The sequence below is a fragment of the Neovison vison genome, chromosome 2, assembly GCF_020171115.1.
Source record: "Neovison vison isolate M4711 chromosome 2, ASM_NN_V1, whole genome shotgun sequence".
NCBI lineage: Eukaryota > Metazoa > Chordata > Mammalia > Carnivora > Mustelidae > Neogale > Neogale vison.
This window is the reverse complement of record NC_058092.1, coordinates 164180007-164201759: the sequence shown is the minus strand read 5'-3', so window position 1 is coordinate 164201759 and position 21753 is coordinate 164180007. Positions and strand designations below refer to the sequence as shown.

The window sequence follows — 21753 nt, the reverse complement described above, 5'->3', positions numbered from 1 at the left end:
CCTCACCACCCCCAAAGCCCTTATATAGCTCCTTCAGCATTGACTTCAGGCAGACGCTGAAATTTTTGGAAGAACGAATCAGCGGGGAGCTCTGCTTTTCAGAATGGAACAGGAGCCGGTTGCAGACAAGAGGTCAGTGACAGGAACGCGTCAGCACCCTTGATCTTGCATCCAGCTTGTAAACCAAGCTTCTCGGTGCAGGCAGGGTCTGTGTGGTCGGGCTGCTCGCAGATGAAACATGCACTTTCTCTTTCTGTGTTTTTTTCTGGTGGACATACTCAGGCTCTCAGAACTTCTCGAAATGCTCCCCTAGCTAGCTGGGAGCCCAGACCAGCAGAAAGGTTTGGCAGGACTGTTAGACCCACTGCAGCACAGTCTGCAGAGTCAAAGTGTGACCTCGGGGGAATTACTCATTATGGGCTTTTGATGATTGTTTACTTTTATTTTTTTTAATATTTTTTATTTATTTTCAGCATAGCAGTATTCATTGTTTTTTGTACCACACCCAGTGCTCCATGCAATCCGTGCCCTCTATTATACCCACCACCTGGCTCCCCCAACCTCCCACCCCCCGCCCCTTCAAAACCCTCAGATTGTTTTTCAGAGTCCATAGTCTCTCATGGTTCACCTCCCCTTCCAATTTCCCTCAACTCCCTTCTCCTCTCTAACTCCCCATGTCCACCATGCTATTTGTTATGCTCCACAAATAAGTGAAACCATATGATAATTGACTCTCTCTGCTTGACTTATTTCACTCAGCATAATCTCTTCCCGTCCCATCCATGTTGCTACAAAAGTTGGGTATTCATCCTTTCTGATGGAGGCATAATACTCCGTAGTGTATGGAGTATTATGCCTCCATCAGAAAGATATCAGAAGATATCTTTCAGATATCATATCAGAAGATATGTACCACATCTTCCTTATCCGTTCGTCTGTTGAAGGGCATCTTGGTTCTTTCCACAGTTGCCAAACTGTGGCCATTGCTGCTAAAAACATTCCCTATGACCCTGCAATTGCACTACTGGGTATTTACCCCAAAGATACAGATGTAGTGAAAAGAAGGACCATCTGTACCCCAATGTTTTTAGCAGATGATTATTTACTTTGAAAGGACTAAGAGGTTAAAACCTTCTTGCCATTTAAAAGGAAGCATTTCTTTTCAGCAGATATTAGTATAGCTGGAATTGGTAGTGCAAACTCAACTCCTTTTGTCCTGAAACGTATGATCAGTCAAGGTGGGAAGTGGAAGAAACAATTCTTACAGATGGGCATTTTTCCAGAAATCTTATATAAAAACAAAACAAGAAGCTTAGGGTTTGTTTTCATTTCTGTGGTGATAGCTGGGGAGCAGCAAGCAATCTCCCTTCAAAATATAATGACCTAATCTCTTTTTTAGTACTGATGTCATCTCTAGTGATGGAAAGTAGGTCAGTGGCTGCCCGGGGTGGTGGAGGCCAGTGGCCCTGGTCAGGAGGGCACACTGGGGAATCTTTGGGGATGGGATTGAGTCTCTAAGGAGAAAGTGTGGTGACTGCTTGGGTGTATACATTGGTCCAAATTCATCAAACTATACACTTCAACTTTTATTGTATGCAAAGTATAATCTTAGCAAACTTTTTTTTTTTTAAATGCATGTAGAAATGCTTAAAATCTGTCATCAGATAGAGCTGAGAGAAGAAGCTGTTCCCATCAAATACTCATGGGGAGGGAGGATCCCAGTGACCACTCAGGGAGTGAGAAAAGAAAGAGCAACATCCCACCCCCAAAAGGCTCTGCACGCTGGTACTTGGGGAGGGCTGCATAAAGAAAAGTCGCTGCCGAGTGCCTTTGGTTATGCTTTTCTGTCTCCATGAGTGGGGCTGATCAGAAAACATGACCCTGGCCAGTGCCTTGTTATCCAGTTTGCCCAAGAGGCTTTACAGAGGCCTGTGCTTGGGTGTGTCCAGAGCCCCTGACCGGAGGAAGTCTGGGGGGCCGGGGGCTCTGTGGACTCTGCTGGACTGATGCCCACATCAAGCTACCCTGTTCCCAGAGGCTGTATGGACAGAGCCGGGTGGGGCTGCTCCTTGCCAGCAGGGCTTAAAATTGCCAAAGCAGCTGGGAGGGGGGGAACCCCTAGTTTCTGGGAGCTGGCTGATGGGTGCCCTCCTCTGCCCCACGAAAAATTCACTTAGAACTAGGACACTCATATGCTGGTGATCGGGGAGGTCAGCAGTCGGTAGCACTACTCTGTTAAGTCCTTTTCTTGTTCATATCATGTTCCCAGTAGCCCGAGGAAGGAAGAACTGTGATTTTTTATTAGCCCCATTTTCGAGATGAGCAAAATGAGGCTCAGAGGGTGAATTACTTGTCCAAGAGAGTAAGTGTCAGAGCTGGGTCATTAGTGCTGAGCGTCTTGTAATGTGTATAAAGGCCGGAAGGGTGGAATGTCTTCAGGCTATTAATTATGCTCCTGTTGGAGAGAAGGGGCAGGGACCAGAAGGACTCAGCTCTCAAAGCCACACAGAGCCACACCTTAGGAGAAGGAAAGGTGGACCTCCCCAGGGCATGGTTTCCTATAATTTGGATGGAAGGAAAAAGGAAATTCATTCAGGAATAATTTGAATGTAAGGAAATGAGGCTTAGTAACACGATTTTAAGAAATATTCCAGAGCAGATCAGAGAGAGAATAGAAATCTAGGTGTCTTGTGGTCGTTTTCCTCTGTTCTAGATTGCCTGACTCGTTGGTTGATACATTCTCTCTGACAAGTACATGGGAAACTGCTTTCCAAAATCCCTCTGGAACAGTGCTTCTCAAAATGGGGTACTGGGAGGGGCTTCTGCAGGTACAGAATTCCCAGGAGGCTTGTACAGATGCAGATCCCTGAGCCCAAGCCCACCCCCAGATTGCAACAGGTGCTTTGGGACTAGGGCCTGTTTCTATAATGCTCTTTTCCAACCCCCCAAACAGTTTGTGTGGAACCCTGCTCCCAGCAGAGGGTGACCTCAGCTCTGACACATTCAATTTCAGCTTCTCCTTGGAGAGGACCTCCTCGATAGTGTGACATCAGGCTCATTGATCTTTCTCATTTGACAAAAACACAGACCTCAAGGCTAGCTACCCCAGGGGTGGGGATGCGGGGGTAGGGAGGTAGCCTCTTCAGCATTTGCTTCCGATCCACCATCCACGGGCAGAAAATAAAATCAGCCCAGACCCCAGCTTTTCAGAACTGAGAGAAATAGCCATCATGAGGTAAATCTGCCCAACTTTTCTGAGAGGAAGTTGAGAATTTCCCACAAATCTTGTTCCTGCGAGCAGCTTCCCTGAATGATGCCGATTCGGTGTTTGCTTATGGATTAAATTCACATTGATCCCATTCCGTCATAAATCTATCTTAACAGTTCCAGCATTCTTATGTCTGTGGCCGGTTCTGATTTAAAGACACTGGGGGAAGTGCTCCCAGGGGAGCTGGACCGGGCAGGTGGGAAGGGGAAGGAGTTGTTGCGACAGCCCCGAGGGAGATCCTTCGGGCAAAATCCTGTCAAAAGGGCTGGGGCCTCCCTGCATCCTTACAGGAGATCCTGACCCCTGTTTTGTCTCTTGTATGAAAAGACTGAGTCCGTGAGTTTTGTTGTGGTGGTTGTGGTTATTTCAAAAGTGTGCTTCCTTCTGTGCAAAGGTGCTGAGGCCCAAGTCAGCATGACACAGCTCTGGCTCATAACGAGGTTGCCCTTCCCTGGAAATCTACTCTTTCAGAACTGAGTAAATATGTCGAGGGGGAGGAAGAAATGCCGGCCCAAAATGGGCCCCTTTGGACTGGAGGTTACTTCGAGCCAAAGGCAATAGAGACCCAGCAGGCTCCAGAAAAACTTTGGCCTCTCCCTTAACCGCCTGACAGATAGACGGGTCTGCCCCCCAGAGGAGCTGTGCCCAGAGATAACTTTTTATCTGAAAGACTGGCCTGCACAGCAGGGCAAAGGCTGGTCACCAATGCTGTGTGCTCATCTTCCTGGGAATTCCTCCCCACTGCCTTGAAATCCCAGGCCCCCATCCACTCCTCAGCTGAAGGTGGCTGCGAGCCCCAGCGGCCTGCCTTTAGGTTTTTTTTTTTTTAAGCAGAATTCTTTTTTTTTTTTTTTTAAGATTTTATTTATTTATTTGACAGAGAGAGATCACAAATAGGCAGAGAGGCAGGCAGAGAGAGAGAGAGAGGAGGAAGCAGGCTCCCCGCTGCGCAGAGAGCCCGACGTGGGACTCGATCCCAGGACCCTGAGATCATGACCTGAGCCGAAGGCAGCGGCTTAACCCACTGAGCCACCCAGGCGCCCCAGGTTTTATACTTTTATGGGGCTCCTGCACATATGAAATTGAAGTTTTCCCTCCTGCTCATCTATCTTAGGTCAATTTAATTACTAGACTAGCCAAAGAACCCAGAACAGTTCCGAGTCTACCTGAGGCACCCTCTTCCTGACCTGCCATCATCCCCAGGCTTCCCCTGCGGATGGCGGGTATCGGGGGAAAAAGTATTTAAAGAGGACCACGAGTAGTTCACCTACACAAGAAATGCTCCTTGCACCATACGTATGTGCAAGTGCAAGACACCCAGAGTGGGTGGGGAGTGGGTGGCCCAGGAAGGATGTTGATACAAAGCATGGCTTGCCCACTGAAGGGGTGTTTGCGGATAAGAACCTGGTGATTGGAAATCTCTGCCAAAAAGGGAAATCTTCCTGGAGCCTCACTACTCCTGCTCACAGTGTGGTCTGAGTCCGACATCCCTGGAGGTTGTTAGAAAGGCAGCACCCCACCCCTGCCGAATTCAGATCTGCATTTGCACAAGGTCCTCGGGTGATTTGGTCCCTGTGCACATCAGAGGGGGAGCAGAACAGCTCTGGAGAGTTCCTTGGCTCACTTTCCAAAGTGATGGGCTCCCCGAGTTCTGCCTGTTCTGACCAACTAATTGGGCATAAGACCTGCCTGTCCCTGCCCGCGGTCAGCGAGACCATAACCAGAGCATCCCAAGTGACAAGCTGCCTCAGAAATGTCCTGGAAACTCCTGCTCTTATCATTATCAGGTTAAGAGTCTCTTTCTGACCATTTCAAGGTTCTACTCTAGTGATGGCTTTGACTAGGCCTTGGAAAGAGAAGTGGCGTCTACACTGGGGTCCGTGGGTCCCGCCAAAGATGGTCACCGCACAGGAAGATGGGAAAGAGAAGCAAGGGGGTGTCGGTGGGTTAAATCTGGGGATTTCCTAAGGACTAGTACTGCCGGTTTCACCTGCTTTCCTCCGCAAAACCTCACGGCTGCAGCTGGAGGCTGTGAGGAGTCTCTTCCTGGGCCACAGGGCCTGCCCCCTCCCCACGGTTTCTAGTCTATGAAGGGAGGGAGGGAGGGCATTCAACTACCCTTGTTTCACGTGAACTTAGACGTTTTCTTTATCAAGTTTCTGCAGCAGTCATCCTACCCAATTGCTTTGTTTTCCCCTTTAAATATCCGGATTTAATTTTGGCTCAGTAATTTCACAAATTGCACACATAAACATATAAGGAACATTTAGAGCAACTTTCTAAAACACATTTGAGCTAAATTGCTAAGTGAGAAAGGCTGACAAATGGTTATTGGTTTTTGTTTTGTTTTGTTTTGTTTTTAAGATTTTATTTATTTGCAGAGAGAGACAGATCACAAGTAGGCAGAGAGGCAGGCAGAGATGGAGGGGGAAGCAGGTTCCCTGCAGAGCAGAGAGCCGGATGCAGGGCTCGATCCCAGGACCCTGAGATCATGACCTGAGCCGAAAGCAGAGGCTTTACCCACTGAGTTACCCAAGTGCCTCTGGGTATTGGTTTTTAAAAAAGCAATAAGTAGGGGCGTATGAGTATGGTTCAGTCGTTTGAGCATCTGACTCTTGGTTTTGGCTCAGCTCATGATCTCAGGGTTGTGGGATCAAGCCCTGCATTGGGCTCTGTGCTCAGTGGGAAGTCTGCTCGAGATTCTCTCTCTCCCTCTCCCTCTGCCCTTCCCCATACATGCTCTCTCTTTCTCTAAAATAAATAAATAAATAAATCTTAAAAAAAAAAAAGATAAGATGCCTGATATGACTTCAGTCTTCTTAAGTTTTAAGATTTGCTTTGTGGTCTAACATGATCTATCCTAGAGAATGTCCCATGTGCACTTCAGAGGACAGTGTATTTGGCTGCTGTTGGCCAGAATGTTCTGTAAACATCTGAGTTCGTCTGATCTAAAGTGTTGTTTAAGTCCGATGTCTCCTCCTTCATTTTCTTTCTGGATGATCTCTCCACTGTTGAAAAAGGGCACAGAAGTCCCTTCCTGCTGCCGTATTGCTGTCTGTCCCCTTCAGGTCTACCAGTATTTGCTTCACATAGTTCAGGGCTCATGTGTTGGGTGCATAAACATTTAAATATTCCATCCCATTCTCGGATCGACTGTTTTGTCATTACATCATGACTTTGTTTCCCTCTTTGACTCAAAGTCTGTTTAGTCTGGTGTGAGTAGAGCCACCCCTGTTCCTGTCGGCTTGTCTGGAGTATTTGTGTGTCCGCCCACTTCCAGTCCATGTGTGTCCTTGAAGCTGGAGGCAGCACATGTTCTTTACATCCATTCAGCCCTTCTATGTCTTTCTATTGGAGAATTTAGTTCGTTTATATGTGAAGCAATTTTGGATGGCTATAGGCTTACTATGGCCACTTTGTTCATGGTCTTCTGCCTGTTTTATAATCCCTTTGCTCCCTTCCTAGTCCCTTGCTCTCTCCCTCTATGATTTAATGCTTCTCTGTAGTAGTGGTAGCCTTCTGTCCTTTTCTCTCTACCTCATGGTGTATTTACTACAGGTTTTTTCTTTGATGTAACCATGAGGCTTAAATAAAACATCTTATATTTTTAACAGATTATTTTAAGGATGTAACTTAAGTTTGAAAGAATCCTTTCTACTCTGCCCTCCCCCCACATTTTATGTTTCCGATGTCACAGTTTAAATCTTTTTTACCTTGTCTTTACATTAACAAATTATGGTAGTTATAGTTATTTTTAAAAACCTTTGTATTTTAATCATTATACTACATTTGGAAGCAATTTATCTACCAAGGCATTAGTGTTTTAAGGCAGATCTCCTGGATGCCAGCTCTAAGTTTTATGTTTCTTCTTGTCAAGATACCAGGACTCCCAGTCCCATATACTTTGCTCCAAATCTTACTTCAGGGGGATATCAGGTATCAAACATCTAATCAAATTGGAAACATACAGAGGAAGGTTTATGAAAAACCAACAGACCTTAGTTCCAGTTTTCAATAGACCTTATAATTATGAAGCCACTTATGTAGTTGGCTATCTTCTTGAATAAACTGCCCTTTGTTACCATAAATGTCCTAGCATGGCCAGCTCAAGCACTGTGAAGGAGTGGTATGATGGGATAACCCGACGCGTTCCATTCTCTCGGTCCTCTGCTGGGCTCAGGAATGTAGAGTGAGTTTTTCTGCCTGTCCTACACTTCATGACATCTCCCAGAGCTTATATATGACAGAGTTGGAATATGTTTCATCTTGGAGAGAGAATCTTTATCAATAAGTGCTTAAAAATGTAGTCTGTTGGGGCACCTGGGGGGCTCAGATGGTTAAGCATCTGCCTTCAGCTAAGGTCATGATCCCAGGGTCCTGGGATCGAGCCCTGCATCAGGCTCTCTGCTCAGCGGAGAGTCTGTTTCTTCCACTGCCTCTGCCAACTCCCCCTGTTTGTGCTCACTCTATCTCCTTTCTCAAGTGAATAAATAAAATCTTTTTTAAGAAGGTAGTCTGATAAGATCTCTCTGGTTTACTGATATGTCAGCCTGCATCACCTCCACAGGGGGGAAAAAAAAGAGAGAAAGAAAGAAAGAAGGAAGGAAAGAAAGAAAGAAAGAGAGGGAGTGTGATCCAACTGGCAAAGTGGCTCCTGGTTTTGTTGCGGCAAAGACCTCCAAAGTCTCCTGCCCTTCTCTAGGCTCACTGAGAAGTTGGATGAACACTCTCTACCAATCCTTAGAATGTTCAACCTATTATTTCCGGGCACCTATATCTATGGATACATTGTACTGATCTGAAATTGCTGCCTGCCTTCCTCTCTCTAAATATCCTAACTGGGCAATCAGCACAGGTAACCAATGTCCAAACACGGAAATACCTTTATCACTTTATCAATACCTTGATCGCGTAACAGTTATAAATATATGTGTTCGGTGAGCATCTTTGTAACTTGCCCTTAATATTTATTTTCTAATAATTGCTACCCTGAGTTATGATCTGTAGTCCTTCACACAGGGCAGCTAGAATCACCAGATGAAGCCAAATTGGAAAACCCTAGAATGGAGACAAAAAGACATTGGCATTGTGGGGCTCTAGCCAGGGACCCAGGGAATGGAAAAGATTGCCAAGAACAGAGGCCCACACCTGAAAGGCTGTCTAGAGAGACAGCAGCCTCCCCCTCTTCCCAGGGCTTGGCTCGATTCCCTCGCCTCTGCGTCTCTCACTATAAAGCATTTTGGCTGCAACCACATCGGGTCAGCAATGGCTCAGCTAGGACTTACTGGAGAGACAGAAGCAGCTAGAACAGAGGACTCGCAGCCATACGTGTGGGCTGGTGCTGGTCCACATGCGAAACTGCAAATAAAGTCAGCAGCTCCTCACTGAGTAAAATTATATTTTGACTAAAGGACTTCCCTTGATTCTGATTTTATCTTTCTTCCTCCTTCGGTAAAGATAAAAATGCTTCTTTTCTTCCTCTTTGTTTTAATACAGTATTGGTAAGCATAGGTGGTTGGTGTCTTTGGGGTTATGTTTTCCCCCCAGTGAGTTGGCAACTCTATTTGGCTCATAACTTTTTTCTGATACTGTGCTACTCCGTGGAATCTGAGACTATGGACAATAACTGGGTTTCATGATTTCTGGAAGTTCTTTCCGAGCTCATGGAATCTACTGGTAGGAAGAAGGAACACAAACTCAGTAAAAACTGAGAACTCCGTAACTTATTGAACTGAATAAGGTAAATGATCTCCCTTGGTATCTTCCAAACAAACAGTTTTGTTTGTTTCTCAAAATACATTGGTTCTGTCTGGGGATCTGTCCTGTGTCAGGGATTGTGTCTCAGTGAGACTGACCCCGAGCCTCCGGGGGATCTGTGTGTGTGATACAGGGAGAAGTTGGAAAAGCTGAAGGGAAAGATTCGGTTGCACAGCATGGTAGCAAACACCCCTGGCTTTCGATTCTTTACGTGGCTCCTTCAAACCAGTGTGGGAGCTCGTAGGCCGAAGAGGGCCAAGATATCTAACCTTGATTGTTCTTAGCATCCTTTTAAACTAACCAAGTGATGCAAAGGCATAGCCCTGTAAAGGGTCATAGGATGGCTGAATCAACCCTGCCCAGAATGCGAGGACTCAGCCTGACTTCTAGCGGAGCAGGACAAGAGATCCCAGCTCCTGTCCTCTCATCCATGTCTGCCCACACGGTGGAGGCACCTGCTCCTTGGATTCTTGTACAGACCACAGCTAGAGGAGATGAAGCCAGGAAGCAAGAGGGAGGGTACTTCCTCTTCTGTCTAGAAAAATGTAGGGTGTGGAGTACACAGTGCTCGCCAGAGAAACAGAACTGGTAGGAGATTCATATACATACATAGAAGCTGCTGGGTGATGCCAGGCCCCACCCACCAAGGCTGCGGACAGGTAGCAGGCATTTGCTAAAGGGAGTTGTTCCAGGTTCTTCCCTGTGTTTGTTCACCGAGAAGTAGACAACTGAGCACCATAATAGAGGAAATTCAGTCAGCCCACTCCAGAGCTCAGGTTTCACTAAGGGCTTTTAGTTCAGGTTCTACTTGAAGGTTAAGACAGGATGGACTCCGGGATGGAGAACACTTGGCTGTCCTGCCACCAGCTCAGCCTTGCCCTGGAGCCGTCAACTTTGCTCAGATCGAAAGTAAGCAGATACAAATAGTGAACTCACAGCATTTGACCTCAACTGGTTTTTCTGTCTCCTTGTATATTTGTCAACAGCAGAACCAAACTGGATCTTCACAGCTTTATTCCCATTTCTTGCAAGGGAGGAGCCTTTATACAATTGGACATAGTTTTTGGTTTCCCTCACTGAGAATTTTAACCCTCTTTTTTATGCATTCTACAATAACTTCTAAGCATACTTATTTTTACCTACTTTTTTTTTTCCTACTCTCCAGTAAAATCAAGGTTAAGATAAAGATCCTCACTTACTGCTGCTTTAAAAAATATGTGTGTATATAGTACATATACATTGTATACTATATATAAAATGTATATATACTATATACTATATAATATATATACACACACAAAATGGAAAAGAGACAGATTTATGATCAGAAATTGACTCACACGATATTGAAGCTGAGGCTCATAACCACGGTCCACAGGCCACAAGCTACAGACCCAGGAGAGAGCAGGAGCGAGATTCCAGTCAGAGTCCAAAGGCCCGAGACCTGGAGGGATAAAGCCAGAGGCTCCGGTCCGAGTCTGAACACCTGAGAACCAGGAACGCCGACGACATAAGCGCCAGTCCAGGGAGAGGAGAAGGCCAGTGTCCAGCTCACACAAACAGACAAACAGACAGACAGACAGAATTCACACTTCCTCTGCCTCTGGGTTCAACTGGGGCTCTCAGCAGACGTGGGAGGCCCGTCCACACTGGGGGAGGGCGGTCTGCTTTCCCTGCCCACCCAGTCAGCGGCTCATCTCTCCTGGGGACACCGTCACACACACCCAGACCTATCGTTTAACGAGAGCTCGGGCACCTCAGTCTGGCGAGCTGACACAACCTGTCACCGCGTCCCAGGTGCCGTGCCTCGCAGGTGCGTGTCCCAGTGACCGTGTTTATTTTCTCCACAGTGAGGTCAATAAGGATTCTCTGGAGAAAAACCTTGCACAGCTGAAATGCCATTTCACGTGGAACTTACCTAAGGAAGATGGTGTCTTAGGCGAGCTAGAAGATAGAGTGTGTCACCAGATCGAATGGGTAAACGCTGAGTGCAAAGCTACAATGTACAACTTCTTGGCCTACATAAAACACCTGCGTGGTCACCACGAGGCGGCGCTGGAGAGCCTGCGGCGGGCGGAGGAGCTGATCCAGCGGGAGCACCCGGAGCAAGCGGACACCCGAAGTCTGGTCACCTGGGGCAACTTCGCCTGGGTCTCCTACCTCCTGGGCAGACACGTAGACGCGCAGATGTATGTGGACAAGGTGAGACGAGTCTGCGAGAAGTTTTCAAACCCATATAGTGTGGAGTGTCCCGAGCTTGACTGCGAAGAAGGGTGGACATGGCTCAAGTGTGGAGCACAGCACAGCCAGAGGGCCAAGGTGTGTTTTGAGAAAGCTCTGGAGGAGCAGCCCAACAACCCGGAATTCTCTTCAGGGCTGGCCATCGCCACGTACTGTCTGGATAATAAACCACAGAAGCCGTGCTCCGTGGATGCTCTGAAGCAGGCCCTGGAACTGAATCCCGACAATCAGTACGTCAAGGTGCTCTTGGCTTTGAAGTTGCAGAAGATGAATGAAGAAGCTGACGGCGAGCGGTTGGTCCTGGAGGCTCTGACCCTGGAGGACACGCCTTGCCAAGCAGATGTCCTTCGCAGTGCAGCCACGTTTTATCAAAAAAAAGGTGATCTAGATAAAGCTATCGAACTGTTTCTAAAGGCAGCGAAATCCATTCCAAATGATGGTTACCTCTGTCACCAGATTGCGTGCTGCTATAGGGCAAAGGTCAAACAAATTCAGAATACAGGAGAATCCAAAGCTAGTAGGAATGGAGAGAAGATTGGAGAACTAAAGAAGTGTGCTATTGACTATGTGATTAAAGCTGTTGAGAAGGGAGTAGACCCGCTGTATGCATATTCTGATGAGCTCCTGGAAACAGAAGACTACCATCAGCTAGCTTGCAGTAAGGAGCTCCCCAGCACCCGTAGGCAACAACCCCCCCAGCACTATCACAACTTTCAGGGGAATCATGCGAAGTCTGAAGACACTGCTACCCAATGTGATTTTGAGGGTTTGCTCACAAGTGCAAAATCATCGGAGGAGGGAAAGACAAAATACTCACCACAGAACTTGGCTGGAAATCCGCCTCCGCAAAATGCACCAAATTCTTGGTATCTCCAAGGATTAATCCACAAGCTGAATGGAGAGCTGCTGCAGGCAGCTGAATGTTACGAGAAGGAGCTGGGCTACCTGTTAAGGAGCAGCCCCACAGGCATAAGCAGCTTTTTCCTGCCGCTGGCTGAGCCTGAAGAAGGCTGTGAGGCCACAGGCACAACCCCACTCCCAGAGCTCCCGAAAGCCTGAGCTGAAATGCAGCGGAGGGCCAGGAGCACAGTCAGGGAACCCAGGATGCCCCGGGATGGTTTTAGGGTATATTTGTAGGCTTGCTTCTTCATATCTGCTTCCCATTTCCATCTCAGCCACACACACTCCTCTGGCCTGTGGGCCTAACAGTGAAATCACCTATGGACACAGGGCTTTGGGCCGGCGTGGGGCTGGCTGTTTCTCAGTTCATACTCTGTTCATCAGCTCTCCCTGCTCTGACCTCCTCACCGAGGCTCACCGCTGGCTGCTGCCTGCCAATGGCTCTCCTGGCCTCTGGCCCACTGCCATCTCGCCTTCTGGAGCCCCTGAAAGACCACCTTTGGACTAACCCTAGAATATTCCTTGTCTTCCTCTTGGCTTTAGCCCTGTGTTTATATACATTCTCGATTGCAATACTCCAGTAAAAATGTGTTCTTGATAGTGATGTTATAATAAATTTTTTAAAAATTTCAACTCAGGATTGAAGTAAGTGTGTGGTTTGCATGTGTGACTAAGGGTGATACTCCTTTCCCAAGTTTCTCTTCAGGACAGTATCTAGGGACAGTGGATAAATGATACAGTCGTACCATACTATTTTCAGCATGCCCGTCTGAGGAGGTCTGAGGTCTGAGGAGGAGCTGGCCTGCCCTTGAGCCTGTTCCAGGCCAGGCACTGAGCCCAGGGCCCAGTCAGCAGCTGCTGCTACCGAACAGGGTGGCTCTTCACCCAGAAATACGTGGGCAGTGGCCTCCCTGACTGTGTGTAAGGGGCACTAGTATGAGGTTAGAGGGGGACAAAGATCTTCACCCTCCTGGGTGAATGAAAATATTCAGATAGTCACCTCCCAGCTGGGAAGCCCATAGTGTCGTCCTCCATGCAGCAACCGTCCGGCTCTTCTCACCCATTCCAAGGCCTGCATTCGTACGCTTTCCTCGTGGTCTCATCCTATTACCTGTGTGCAGAGGAAGACTATTGGCTATGCCAGTACCCAGACAAGACAGAGGGCCTGGCATTCCCGTCTCCTTTGTGAGTGGAGGGTCAGAAACTTGACTCTTTGCTCATGCAGAAGGGGAATTCTGGGAAGGCGTTTCATAAGCTACATTGCTATAAAAGCAGCAGACTTCAGTGAGGTGCCCCCCCCACCAGCCCTGAATTGTCTGCTGGTTCCCGCAAGGCTGGGGGTGCAGCTGGGTGCCCAGCACTGAACTGTTGACTCCTGGCCAGCCTTGGCCTGGAGTAGCACTGCCTCTTGTGTCCAGTTCCGGAGGAGTGGCTGGGCCCAAATACAGACTATTGCCATGGAAACCAACATTGAGAGTGTGGAAGAGCATGGGGTCAGGGGCAAGGTGGGGACTGGCTACCGCTACCGCTGGGGGGCAGTGTGGTGTGGAGTGGCCCACCATATGCAAACACACATGCTTAACATGGTTTTCCCAGCAGGGGTTTCCACCCAGGCTGTCCTTCTATGCTCCAAGTCCCATCCACCTTCTAGACAGTGTTGAGGCTCCCGGAATTTCTATTGACTGGTCCCGACCTACACATGTAAACTGTGATGTATTTTGCTGCTGGACAACTTTATTGAAAAGATGCCTCTCCATCTACCACCTACCATTGTCTGAGGGAACACCCCCAGTCCACTCTTTCTGGTGTGTGAGCCTGACCTCGCACAACTCTACCCCTGGAGACCCAGAGGGAGTGACATAAACTGTTGGTTTCCACTGACATCCTCTCTTCCTTACTACCTGGGGCCATACCCAACCTCACCCAGCTAGGAACCCAGTGGGGATTTTGAGCTCCGAGACCCAAACCATTTTGCCACCGAGGCTGTGGGGCAGGCTCGACTGGCGACCACACAGCATGTCCCAGCAGATTCCTGGGCTGTCCACGAAAGAGACAATTGGAGGAGCACGGGGTGGGGGGTGTCAGTCTCCCCAGGGGAAACCATGGGCTCCTCCCCTCAAGCTTACCAGCTCCGGGGAGGCAGAGACTCCAAGTCCTCTGCTCACAACTGTATGCCCGTCCCCAGCCCCATAGTGCCTGGAATGAACAAGGCTCTCAAAAAATTTTGAAGAATATAGGAACACGTTGTCTCCACTGAGAACTATGACACTGCCATTATCATCAGCTCAGGGATCACATCTTCCACGACGATCAGGGATCACATCTTCCACGACGACTTCCCTGAATACTAGAGGAGGGTGCTGGGAAGAGAAAACAATAAGTGTCCTAAGCTATAAAACAGTAACAATGAAACAAGCGCGGGTTGACGTGCTGGCCTCTGAACTACTTTCCAGGATCTGTGCTCAGCCCGTTGCTAGCATCTAAATCTGGTGTGGCAGGTAGGAGGCTCAGAAAGGTTGGCTAACTTGCCCGAGGCTGCACAGCTAGGGAGAGGTCTGACTGGCACTCGAGCCTGTAACTGTATGAAACCAAAGCACTCTGCTCCCGTGGATTTCTGTGCATTCTGAGATGCTATGTCCTGATTCTGCTGGCACAAGCTGAGAGGTTTCAGGCTCTGCTACAAGGGCAGCTCAGAGCCCCGATTTGTAGATTTCTACTAGACTCTTTGCCTGTCATTTTCTCCACTTAATCCAAACTCCCCGTCCTTACATTGACTCCCATGTGTGATTCCTGAGTGTTCTGGCTTTCCATCTTCCTCCTCCTTCTCACCGTGTTTTGTAATCTAGTCTCGGGTTTTTAAATTCATCCTGATCCGGCCAATTCACAGGACCCTGACAGTGGTAATGCTCCTCAAGCTACATGCAGAGAAATTTAGAATTATGTCCGTGCCGGGCTGGAACAGCCCCTCCAGAACACCAGCAGCTGACATGGGGAGCCCCATTTTGTCAAAGTCAGGCCTGGACGCCAAAGATCTCTTCAGCTCTCAGAAAATACTAGCCTTGGCCTCTAGGATTTTCCTCTGTGGTTCATTTTTGGTTCATTCTCATAGGAAATTGGAAAAAGTGGAGAGAGACTCACACTCAGCAATTCTTGGCCTGTCTTCCCTGTCCTTTGCTCCGCTGGATGGAATTACCATTCTCTAATAGGCTGCTACATTGTGTTTTCCGATGAGAATACTAGGAAGTTGGCATCAGGAGTCCCCAAGACACACCTTTGGGTCTGGTGATTCACTAGAAAGACTCACAGGACTCAACATACAATCCTGCTCATGCATTAGACTTCTAGACAGTGTTGAGGCTCTCTAGAGCTCAGTACAAACTGAGTACAGGGAAAGAGAACATGGCGGTGAAGGCAAGAGAAACTCAGGCACAAATTCCCCAGAGTTCTGTCCCAGTAGAATCCTACAGGATGTGTTTAATCCCTCCAGCATTGAATGTGACCACACCTCTCAAGCTAGTTGGAGCCTCAGTGCCTAAGGGTTTTACTGGGGACCCGTCACACGGGCACCCTCTGCTTATTAGCACATATCAAAATTCCAGCTCCCAGGTGGAAAATAGGTGTCAGCATTAACCACATTTTGTGCATGAACATTTTGGGCACAGTAAGCCAAACTAACCAGTTAGGGAATGGTGGGAACATTCCAAAAATCCAAGTTGCCAGATGCCACCCAAGGGCAAACCTCGCAGGAGGGCCTTTCTAAGGATCGTAGACTAGGTCTGATGTGTCAGCTCTTTCCTGCAGACCCTCCCCTTGGTGTCTGCCTCCAATGACTGCACAGCCACCAGGTACCACGGGTACCTACCCCTTCTTCCTTCCTTTTCCCAAACAGTGGTCTCACCATGTTCTGGTGAGTGAGGGTCCTTCAAGCATGGAGTGAGGGGACCCACGACCCCCCTCAGGTTTGCCAATATGCTAAAAAGACTCATGCTCAGCACGGTGTCAGAATCGAGTTTTACGACAGTGTAAGGGAGGAGAGGAAATCTTTTTCCCCTACACTCCTGGCCTGTCATCCTACCAATTAGGCTGACAAGAGAAAGACCGGCAAGAGAAAAACAGCTGTTTATTAACTGGGACATCCACCTGTACACATGGGGGAGCTCAGGGATATGTCACTCAAAGGGGTGGCTGGAAGTGAGCTTATATAGTGCAGTCGAGCAAATGTCTTTCTCCTTCGAACCCACTTTCAGTGGCTGGGCCCATGAATCCAACCGATCAGAGTCAGGTGAACAAGAGAAAAAATAGTTTGAATTATATATGTCAATGGATTTTTCCTCTCTCTTCATTTTTTTTAAGGGTTTGTTTATTTGAGAGAGAGCATGCACAAGCCTGGGGTGGGGGCAGAGGGACAAGCAGACTCCGCTGAGCACCGAGCCAGACATGACATGGGGTCCTGAGATATCCCCTCCACATAAAGCAATGTTTGGCTGAAAGCCACTCTTCCCTTTAAGTGAACGTCTGCTTCCACTGTGGGCCCTCTTGGTCCTGGTTCCCTTCCTTCTGCCCCCTGGGTACTCCCACTCTCCCATTTCCATGCTCCCATTTTGCTAAAAGAGTTTTACTGCTACTTCTATCATCAGAGCATACTTAGGGAGTGGGACTGGGATTCTCTATATATGGGCAGTCTTGAGACATGCTGAGTTTGGGAGGAACACATAGATCTAAACCATTTCCTGTGCTTATAAGATGTTAAGAGGGCCTACATTGTTCCAGGAACTAGGAATGGGTAGATGTGGTCTACTGCAAATTGCCCAAGTCCCTCCCTGGATGAGAGATAGAAAGATGTCTTAAACTCATCCAGAGAGAGATCTTATACTACGTTCCTTCTGAAGCATACACTTTTCCAAAAAAATAAAAAAATAACAAAAATAACAAAAACAAACCCCTTTATACTGGAATGCATAAAATAGACACATTTCCAGTTCGATATTCTTTTTCTGGGTAATCCTTCTTGTCTATATAACCTTCAACTTAAGAAATATCAGGACACCCCTCTGTGCGCTGAAGCCACAATGTAGAAGTTCCTTGAAGAGAAAGAAGAGCGAGCCCCCACCCCTAGGAGCCACCCCACACCATCAGCTAGGCCCTGGTGCTGCTGGACAGCGACCCACAGCAGGAACCCGCATACTCCCACAGCACCTTCGCATGACCTCAACACTAGACTGGGAACCCTGACGCCAGCACAGATAACGACGACCAGGCCACTCCACAAACGTGTCTGAACGCAGACAAAAATATGAAAGCCCTCCAGCAGGGTCCAAAAATGGCCCAACACAAGGGGACGCTGTCTCTACTTCTCTTCAGATGGCCTTAGAGATGTATCGCAATGTTGAGAAGGGGCAGAAGGACAGAAGGGTTTTGTAGTGTTGAGGGTGGGGCTAAAATGATGTTGACATTAGCAGAGTTAGCCTCTTTCAAGTTGCTTCTAGAGAACACATACCCTAGGTGTTGGCACCATGAAGGAATTAGCATTTCCTCAGGTTTTCATGTCAATGACCACAGAAGCCAGAGAGGCAACAGATACTGGGAGGGAAAGAACAGTGGGGGGTGGTACTTGACCAGTCAAAGGGATGGCTTCATTTCCATTACACCGAGCACTCCTAAAGTTGCAAATAATTGTCCTCTATGTTTTCAGTGACAAATCCGAAGGGAATCTCCTTGAAGAGAGCCTGGTTCAGCTGAGATGTCACTTCACATGGGAGTTGCTAGTGGAAGCCACCGAGCTGCCCGATTTAGAAAACAGGATCTTGGATGAGATTGATTACCTGGACACCAGATACAACGTGGGGATCCACAACCTGCTGGCCTACGTGAAACACCTCAAGGGCCAGAACCAGGAAGCCCTGGGGAGCCTGCAGGAAGCCGAAGCCTTGATCCAGCAGGAACAGGCCGCCCAGTCAGAGGCGAGAAGCCTTGTGACGTGGGGCAACTACGCCTGGCTGCATCACCGCATGGGCAGGCCGCAGGAAGCCCAGGCTTACCTGGACAAGGTGGAGGAGGCCTGCAAGAAGCTTGGGGCTTCCTCCCGCTATAGCGTGCAGTGTCCCCAGATGGACTGCGAGGAGGGCTGGGCCTTGCTGAAATGTGGAGGGAAGAACTATGAACGGGCCAAGGCCTGCTTTGAGAAGGCTCTGGCAGTGGACCCAGAAAACCCTGAATTCAGCACTGGGTATGCGATATCCACCTACCGCCTAGACAGCTTTAACAAAGCAACACAGGTTAGCGAGGCATTTTGTCTGCAGGCCCTGAGAGAGGCCATCAGGCTAAACCCAGAAGATGCGTATATTAAGGCTCTCCTTGCCCTGAAGCTCCAGGACGTAGGCCAAGAAGCCGAAGGAGAAAAGTACATAGAAGAAGCACTAGGCAACACGTCCTCGCAGACCTACGTCTTGCGGTATGCAGCCAAGTTTTACCGAAGAAAAGGCTGTCTGGATAAAGCTCTTTGGCTCCTAAAAATGGCCCTGCGGGCCACCCCATCCTCTGCCTTCCTGCATCACCAGGTAGGGCTTTGCTACAGGGCGCAGGTGATCGCAATCAAGAGAGCTGCCAACTGGCAGCCCAGGGGACAGGACAGAGAAAATGTCTGCAGGTTGGTTCACCTGGCTATAGGTGAAATTCAAAAGGCTTTGGCGATAAAGCCCACATTTGAGTTGGCTTACATCGACCTGGCTGACCTGTATGCAGAAATAGGCCGATACGCAGAGGCGGAGGACACTTTTCAGAAAGTGCTGTGCAGGGAAAACACCAACGATCAACTACAGCAAGTGATTCATTACCACTACGGCCATTTCCAAGAGCTTCACAAGAGATCTCTAGATAACGCAATCACCCATTATTTAAAAGGTCTCAAAATCAAAACAGCTTCCCACACCAGCGAAAAGATTCTCACTGCCTTAGAGAAGCTGGCAAAGAGATGTGTTCGTCAGGATGTCCGTGTGGTGGAAAGTTTGAGCATCCTTGGATTCATCCACAAATTGAAAGGGGAAGTGAGCGAAGCCCTGCAGTATTACGAGAAGGCTCTCAGGCTGGCCGCCGACCTCAATGCTGCCAGTTGAGCTGGAGGTCACCGTTACCTGTTTAATGTGTTCATAGGAAATAGAACAAACATTTTTGCTGATCGCCGCTTTCAGAAACCTAGAACATCCTGAAATACAGAACAGTTGATAGAACACAGACTCAGCTACCTGCTGATTCCCCTCTTTCTTCCTCCCTAACCCCTTCTCCCCCTTCTTTCCCCTTCCGTCCATGTGCCTTTGAAAGGAGCATCCGTTCTTTTGTAACACACCCCTGTACTCATTGGCCAAGGCTGATGAATGCTGCTTGGGGCACCTGTGACCTGCTAGACCAACAAGAGCCCTTTTCCTTCTGGCTTTGCATTTGGAACGAGCGGCTTCCATCCTTAGTCTGCCTGGTCTCCTGCACAGAGGAGTCTTAAGCAGGGAAGATTTCAGTCCCTCCTCGGCCTGCACACCGGTCACATGCCGGTGTAGCTGTGTGCACACTCCCGTGTATCTGCAGACACGCACACACAGGACACCCATGCATCTGTCCAAAGACCCTCCCGTGGCTTGGCTCACACACTCAAGGCGTGAATTCCCGGAGACTGTGATCCTGAACCAAGGGCAGAGGCTGCTCCTGTGCACATGCCTCACACATCTCTCTCCACACATGCTGACTCTAGAGCTCACACAGGCACACTCCTGCATATTGGTGCATTTTTATGTATTCTGTATCTGGAAGATATCCGACCATCCACTCAGAAGTTAAAAAGCATAGAAAACAGAAAACAAAAACAGAAAGGATTTCTTTTTCATCGTGGCCAGGGTTGCTGACCTACCAGATCTGAAGGCAAAGCGAAAGAGCAAAGATGAGAAAGAAAAAAGGAGAAGGGACTGCAGGGGGTCACTGCCATGTTCTGGCCCATAGGGCCCTTTTCCCAGGGCCCTCCTGCAGCCAAGACCCCCTGCTCAGGAGGCCAAGTCTCTAACCTCAGAAGAAACTCAAACCCTGCTGTATACAGTTGTCCAGCCACTGGCAGTCACAGAGGATCTCTGTGCTCCAGACATGCGGCTGGACATGACCTCACATCTACGAAAAACTAAAGTGTACTGCAGGAAAGACAAATAAGGGAAAAACCTATTTCCGAGTCACCCCCTAAATGTGACAAATACATGAAGCTTTTAACTGCTGTGTGGGGCAGGATATAATCTCCTGTTTCTTAACCAGAACATTCTCTCCCAAAACATTCAGTAAAATAAACCTGTTGATAAGCTAACAAAGTCTTTGAGTGCATTTTATGGATGAGATTTTTTTTTAAAAGATGTATATTCTATATTTGGGTGGAAGTTGAAAAATACAGAAGCAACCTCTAGAGCAGTAGAAGGTCAGACATGGGAGAAGCCTTGGGAATACAAACATTACCGAGAATCTTTTTAAAATATTCTACAGGCCATGGAACTGTAAGGTTGGTTTTTTCCAGAGAGCAGGAACTGACTGTGTTGGGGGTGGTCACTTAGGGGACATCCACGGAACAGACAACACGTCATTATCATCCTTTTCAACTTTGTTGCTCTAAACAAAGAACGGGTTTATTATATTTAACTTGCCAAAAACTACTAGAGCAGAAATACTTTCTTTTTCTTGTAAACAAGATGGGACTAAAGTCATCACGGTATGCACACTGACGTGTTTTATCAGCTAATGGTACCGACTGCTTTCCCACACAACAAAAACAAAGATAAACTAATAGACAAAGACCTGATGGGTGAAAACATATGGAATCGAGCAAATACGTCAAATATTACCATAGAATCTAGGTGCTGAGTGTATTGGTGTTTGCTGGAAAGTTCTCTCAGCTTTTCTCTGTCTGCTGATGCTCAAAACAAAACCATTAGGATAGAAGGTTTAAAAAGGCACTCTGAGAGGGGTTTGAAGTGGCGGGGGTGTGGGAGTTTGGGGTACCAGGTGGTGGGTATTATAGAGGGCACAGCTTGCATGGAGCACTGGGTGTGGTGAAAAAATAATGAATACTGTTTTTCTGAAAATAAATAAATTGGGGGGAAAAAAAAGGCCCTATCTAAAAGGGACACCAAAATAAGGCAAGGGAACCGAAACATACACAGGCTAGAGGATAAAAGTGCGTGGAGAGAAAAGAGCCCAAGTGATTTGTTTGAAACGCCGGGTGTTTCTCTTCCCCATGCGTGGAACTTCGCAGATATACACCACACACCACACACAGGCGTCGGCACCCCGGGACAGAGCCGCACCCCTGGCTCTCAGCCCTCGGCCTCATGGCGCCAGACGGGAGAAGAGGATGGCTTCTCTCTCCTGCTCTGATTGAGGACCGAGGGGACCCGCCTCTCCCCTTTCAACCAAGGAGAAGCCACCTTGGTCCCCTGTGTCATGCTAACCATGACAGCAAGCGGAGAAAGGAGAGGCCTGTCCCAACTATTACAGGGCAAGGGGTAAAGATAAAGAAGGGTTACGGTTTGGATTAGGCCACGAGAGAGGGCAGGTGAACCATCCAGAAG

The 21753-nt window shown here is 48.1% G+C and overlaps 2 protein-coding genes across 2 annotated transcripts; both read left to right on the top strand.

Moving 5' to 3' along the window:
* Positions 1–62: 62 nt before the first annotated feature.
* Positions 63–20498, top strand: IFIT1B (interferon induced protein with tetratricopeptide repeats 1B). The gene is made up of 2 exons (XM_044239448.1): positions 63–132; positions 17859–20498. The coding sequence occupies exons 1-2, from the start codon at positions 104–106 to the stop codon at positions 19276–19278; spliced, it is 1449 nt and encodes a 482-aa protein (XP_044095383.1). The 5' UTR covers positions 63–103; the 3' UTR covers positions 19279–20498.
* Positions 64–12806, top strand: IFIT3 (interferon induced protein with tetratricopeptide repeats 3). Its single transcript, XM_044239446.1, has 2 exons — positions 64–132; positions 10876–12806. The coding sequence occupies exons 1-2, from the start codon at positions 104–106 to the stop codon at positions 12323–12325; spliced, it is 1479 nt and encodes a 492-aa protein (XP_044095381.1). The 5' UTR covers positions 64–103; the 3' UTR covers positions 12326–12806.
* Positions 20499–21753: the final 1255 nt, after the last annotated feature.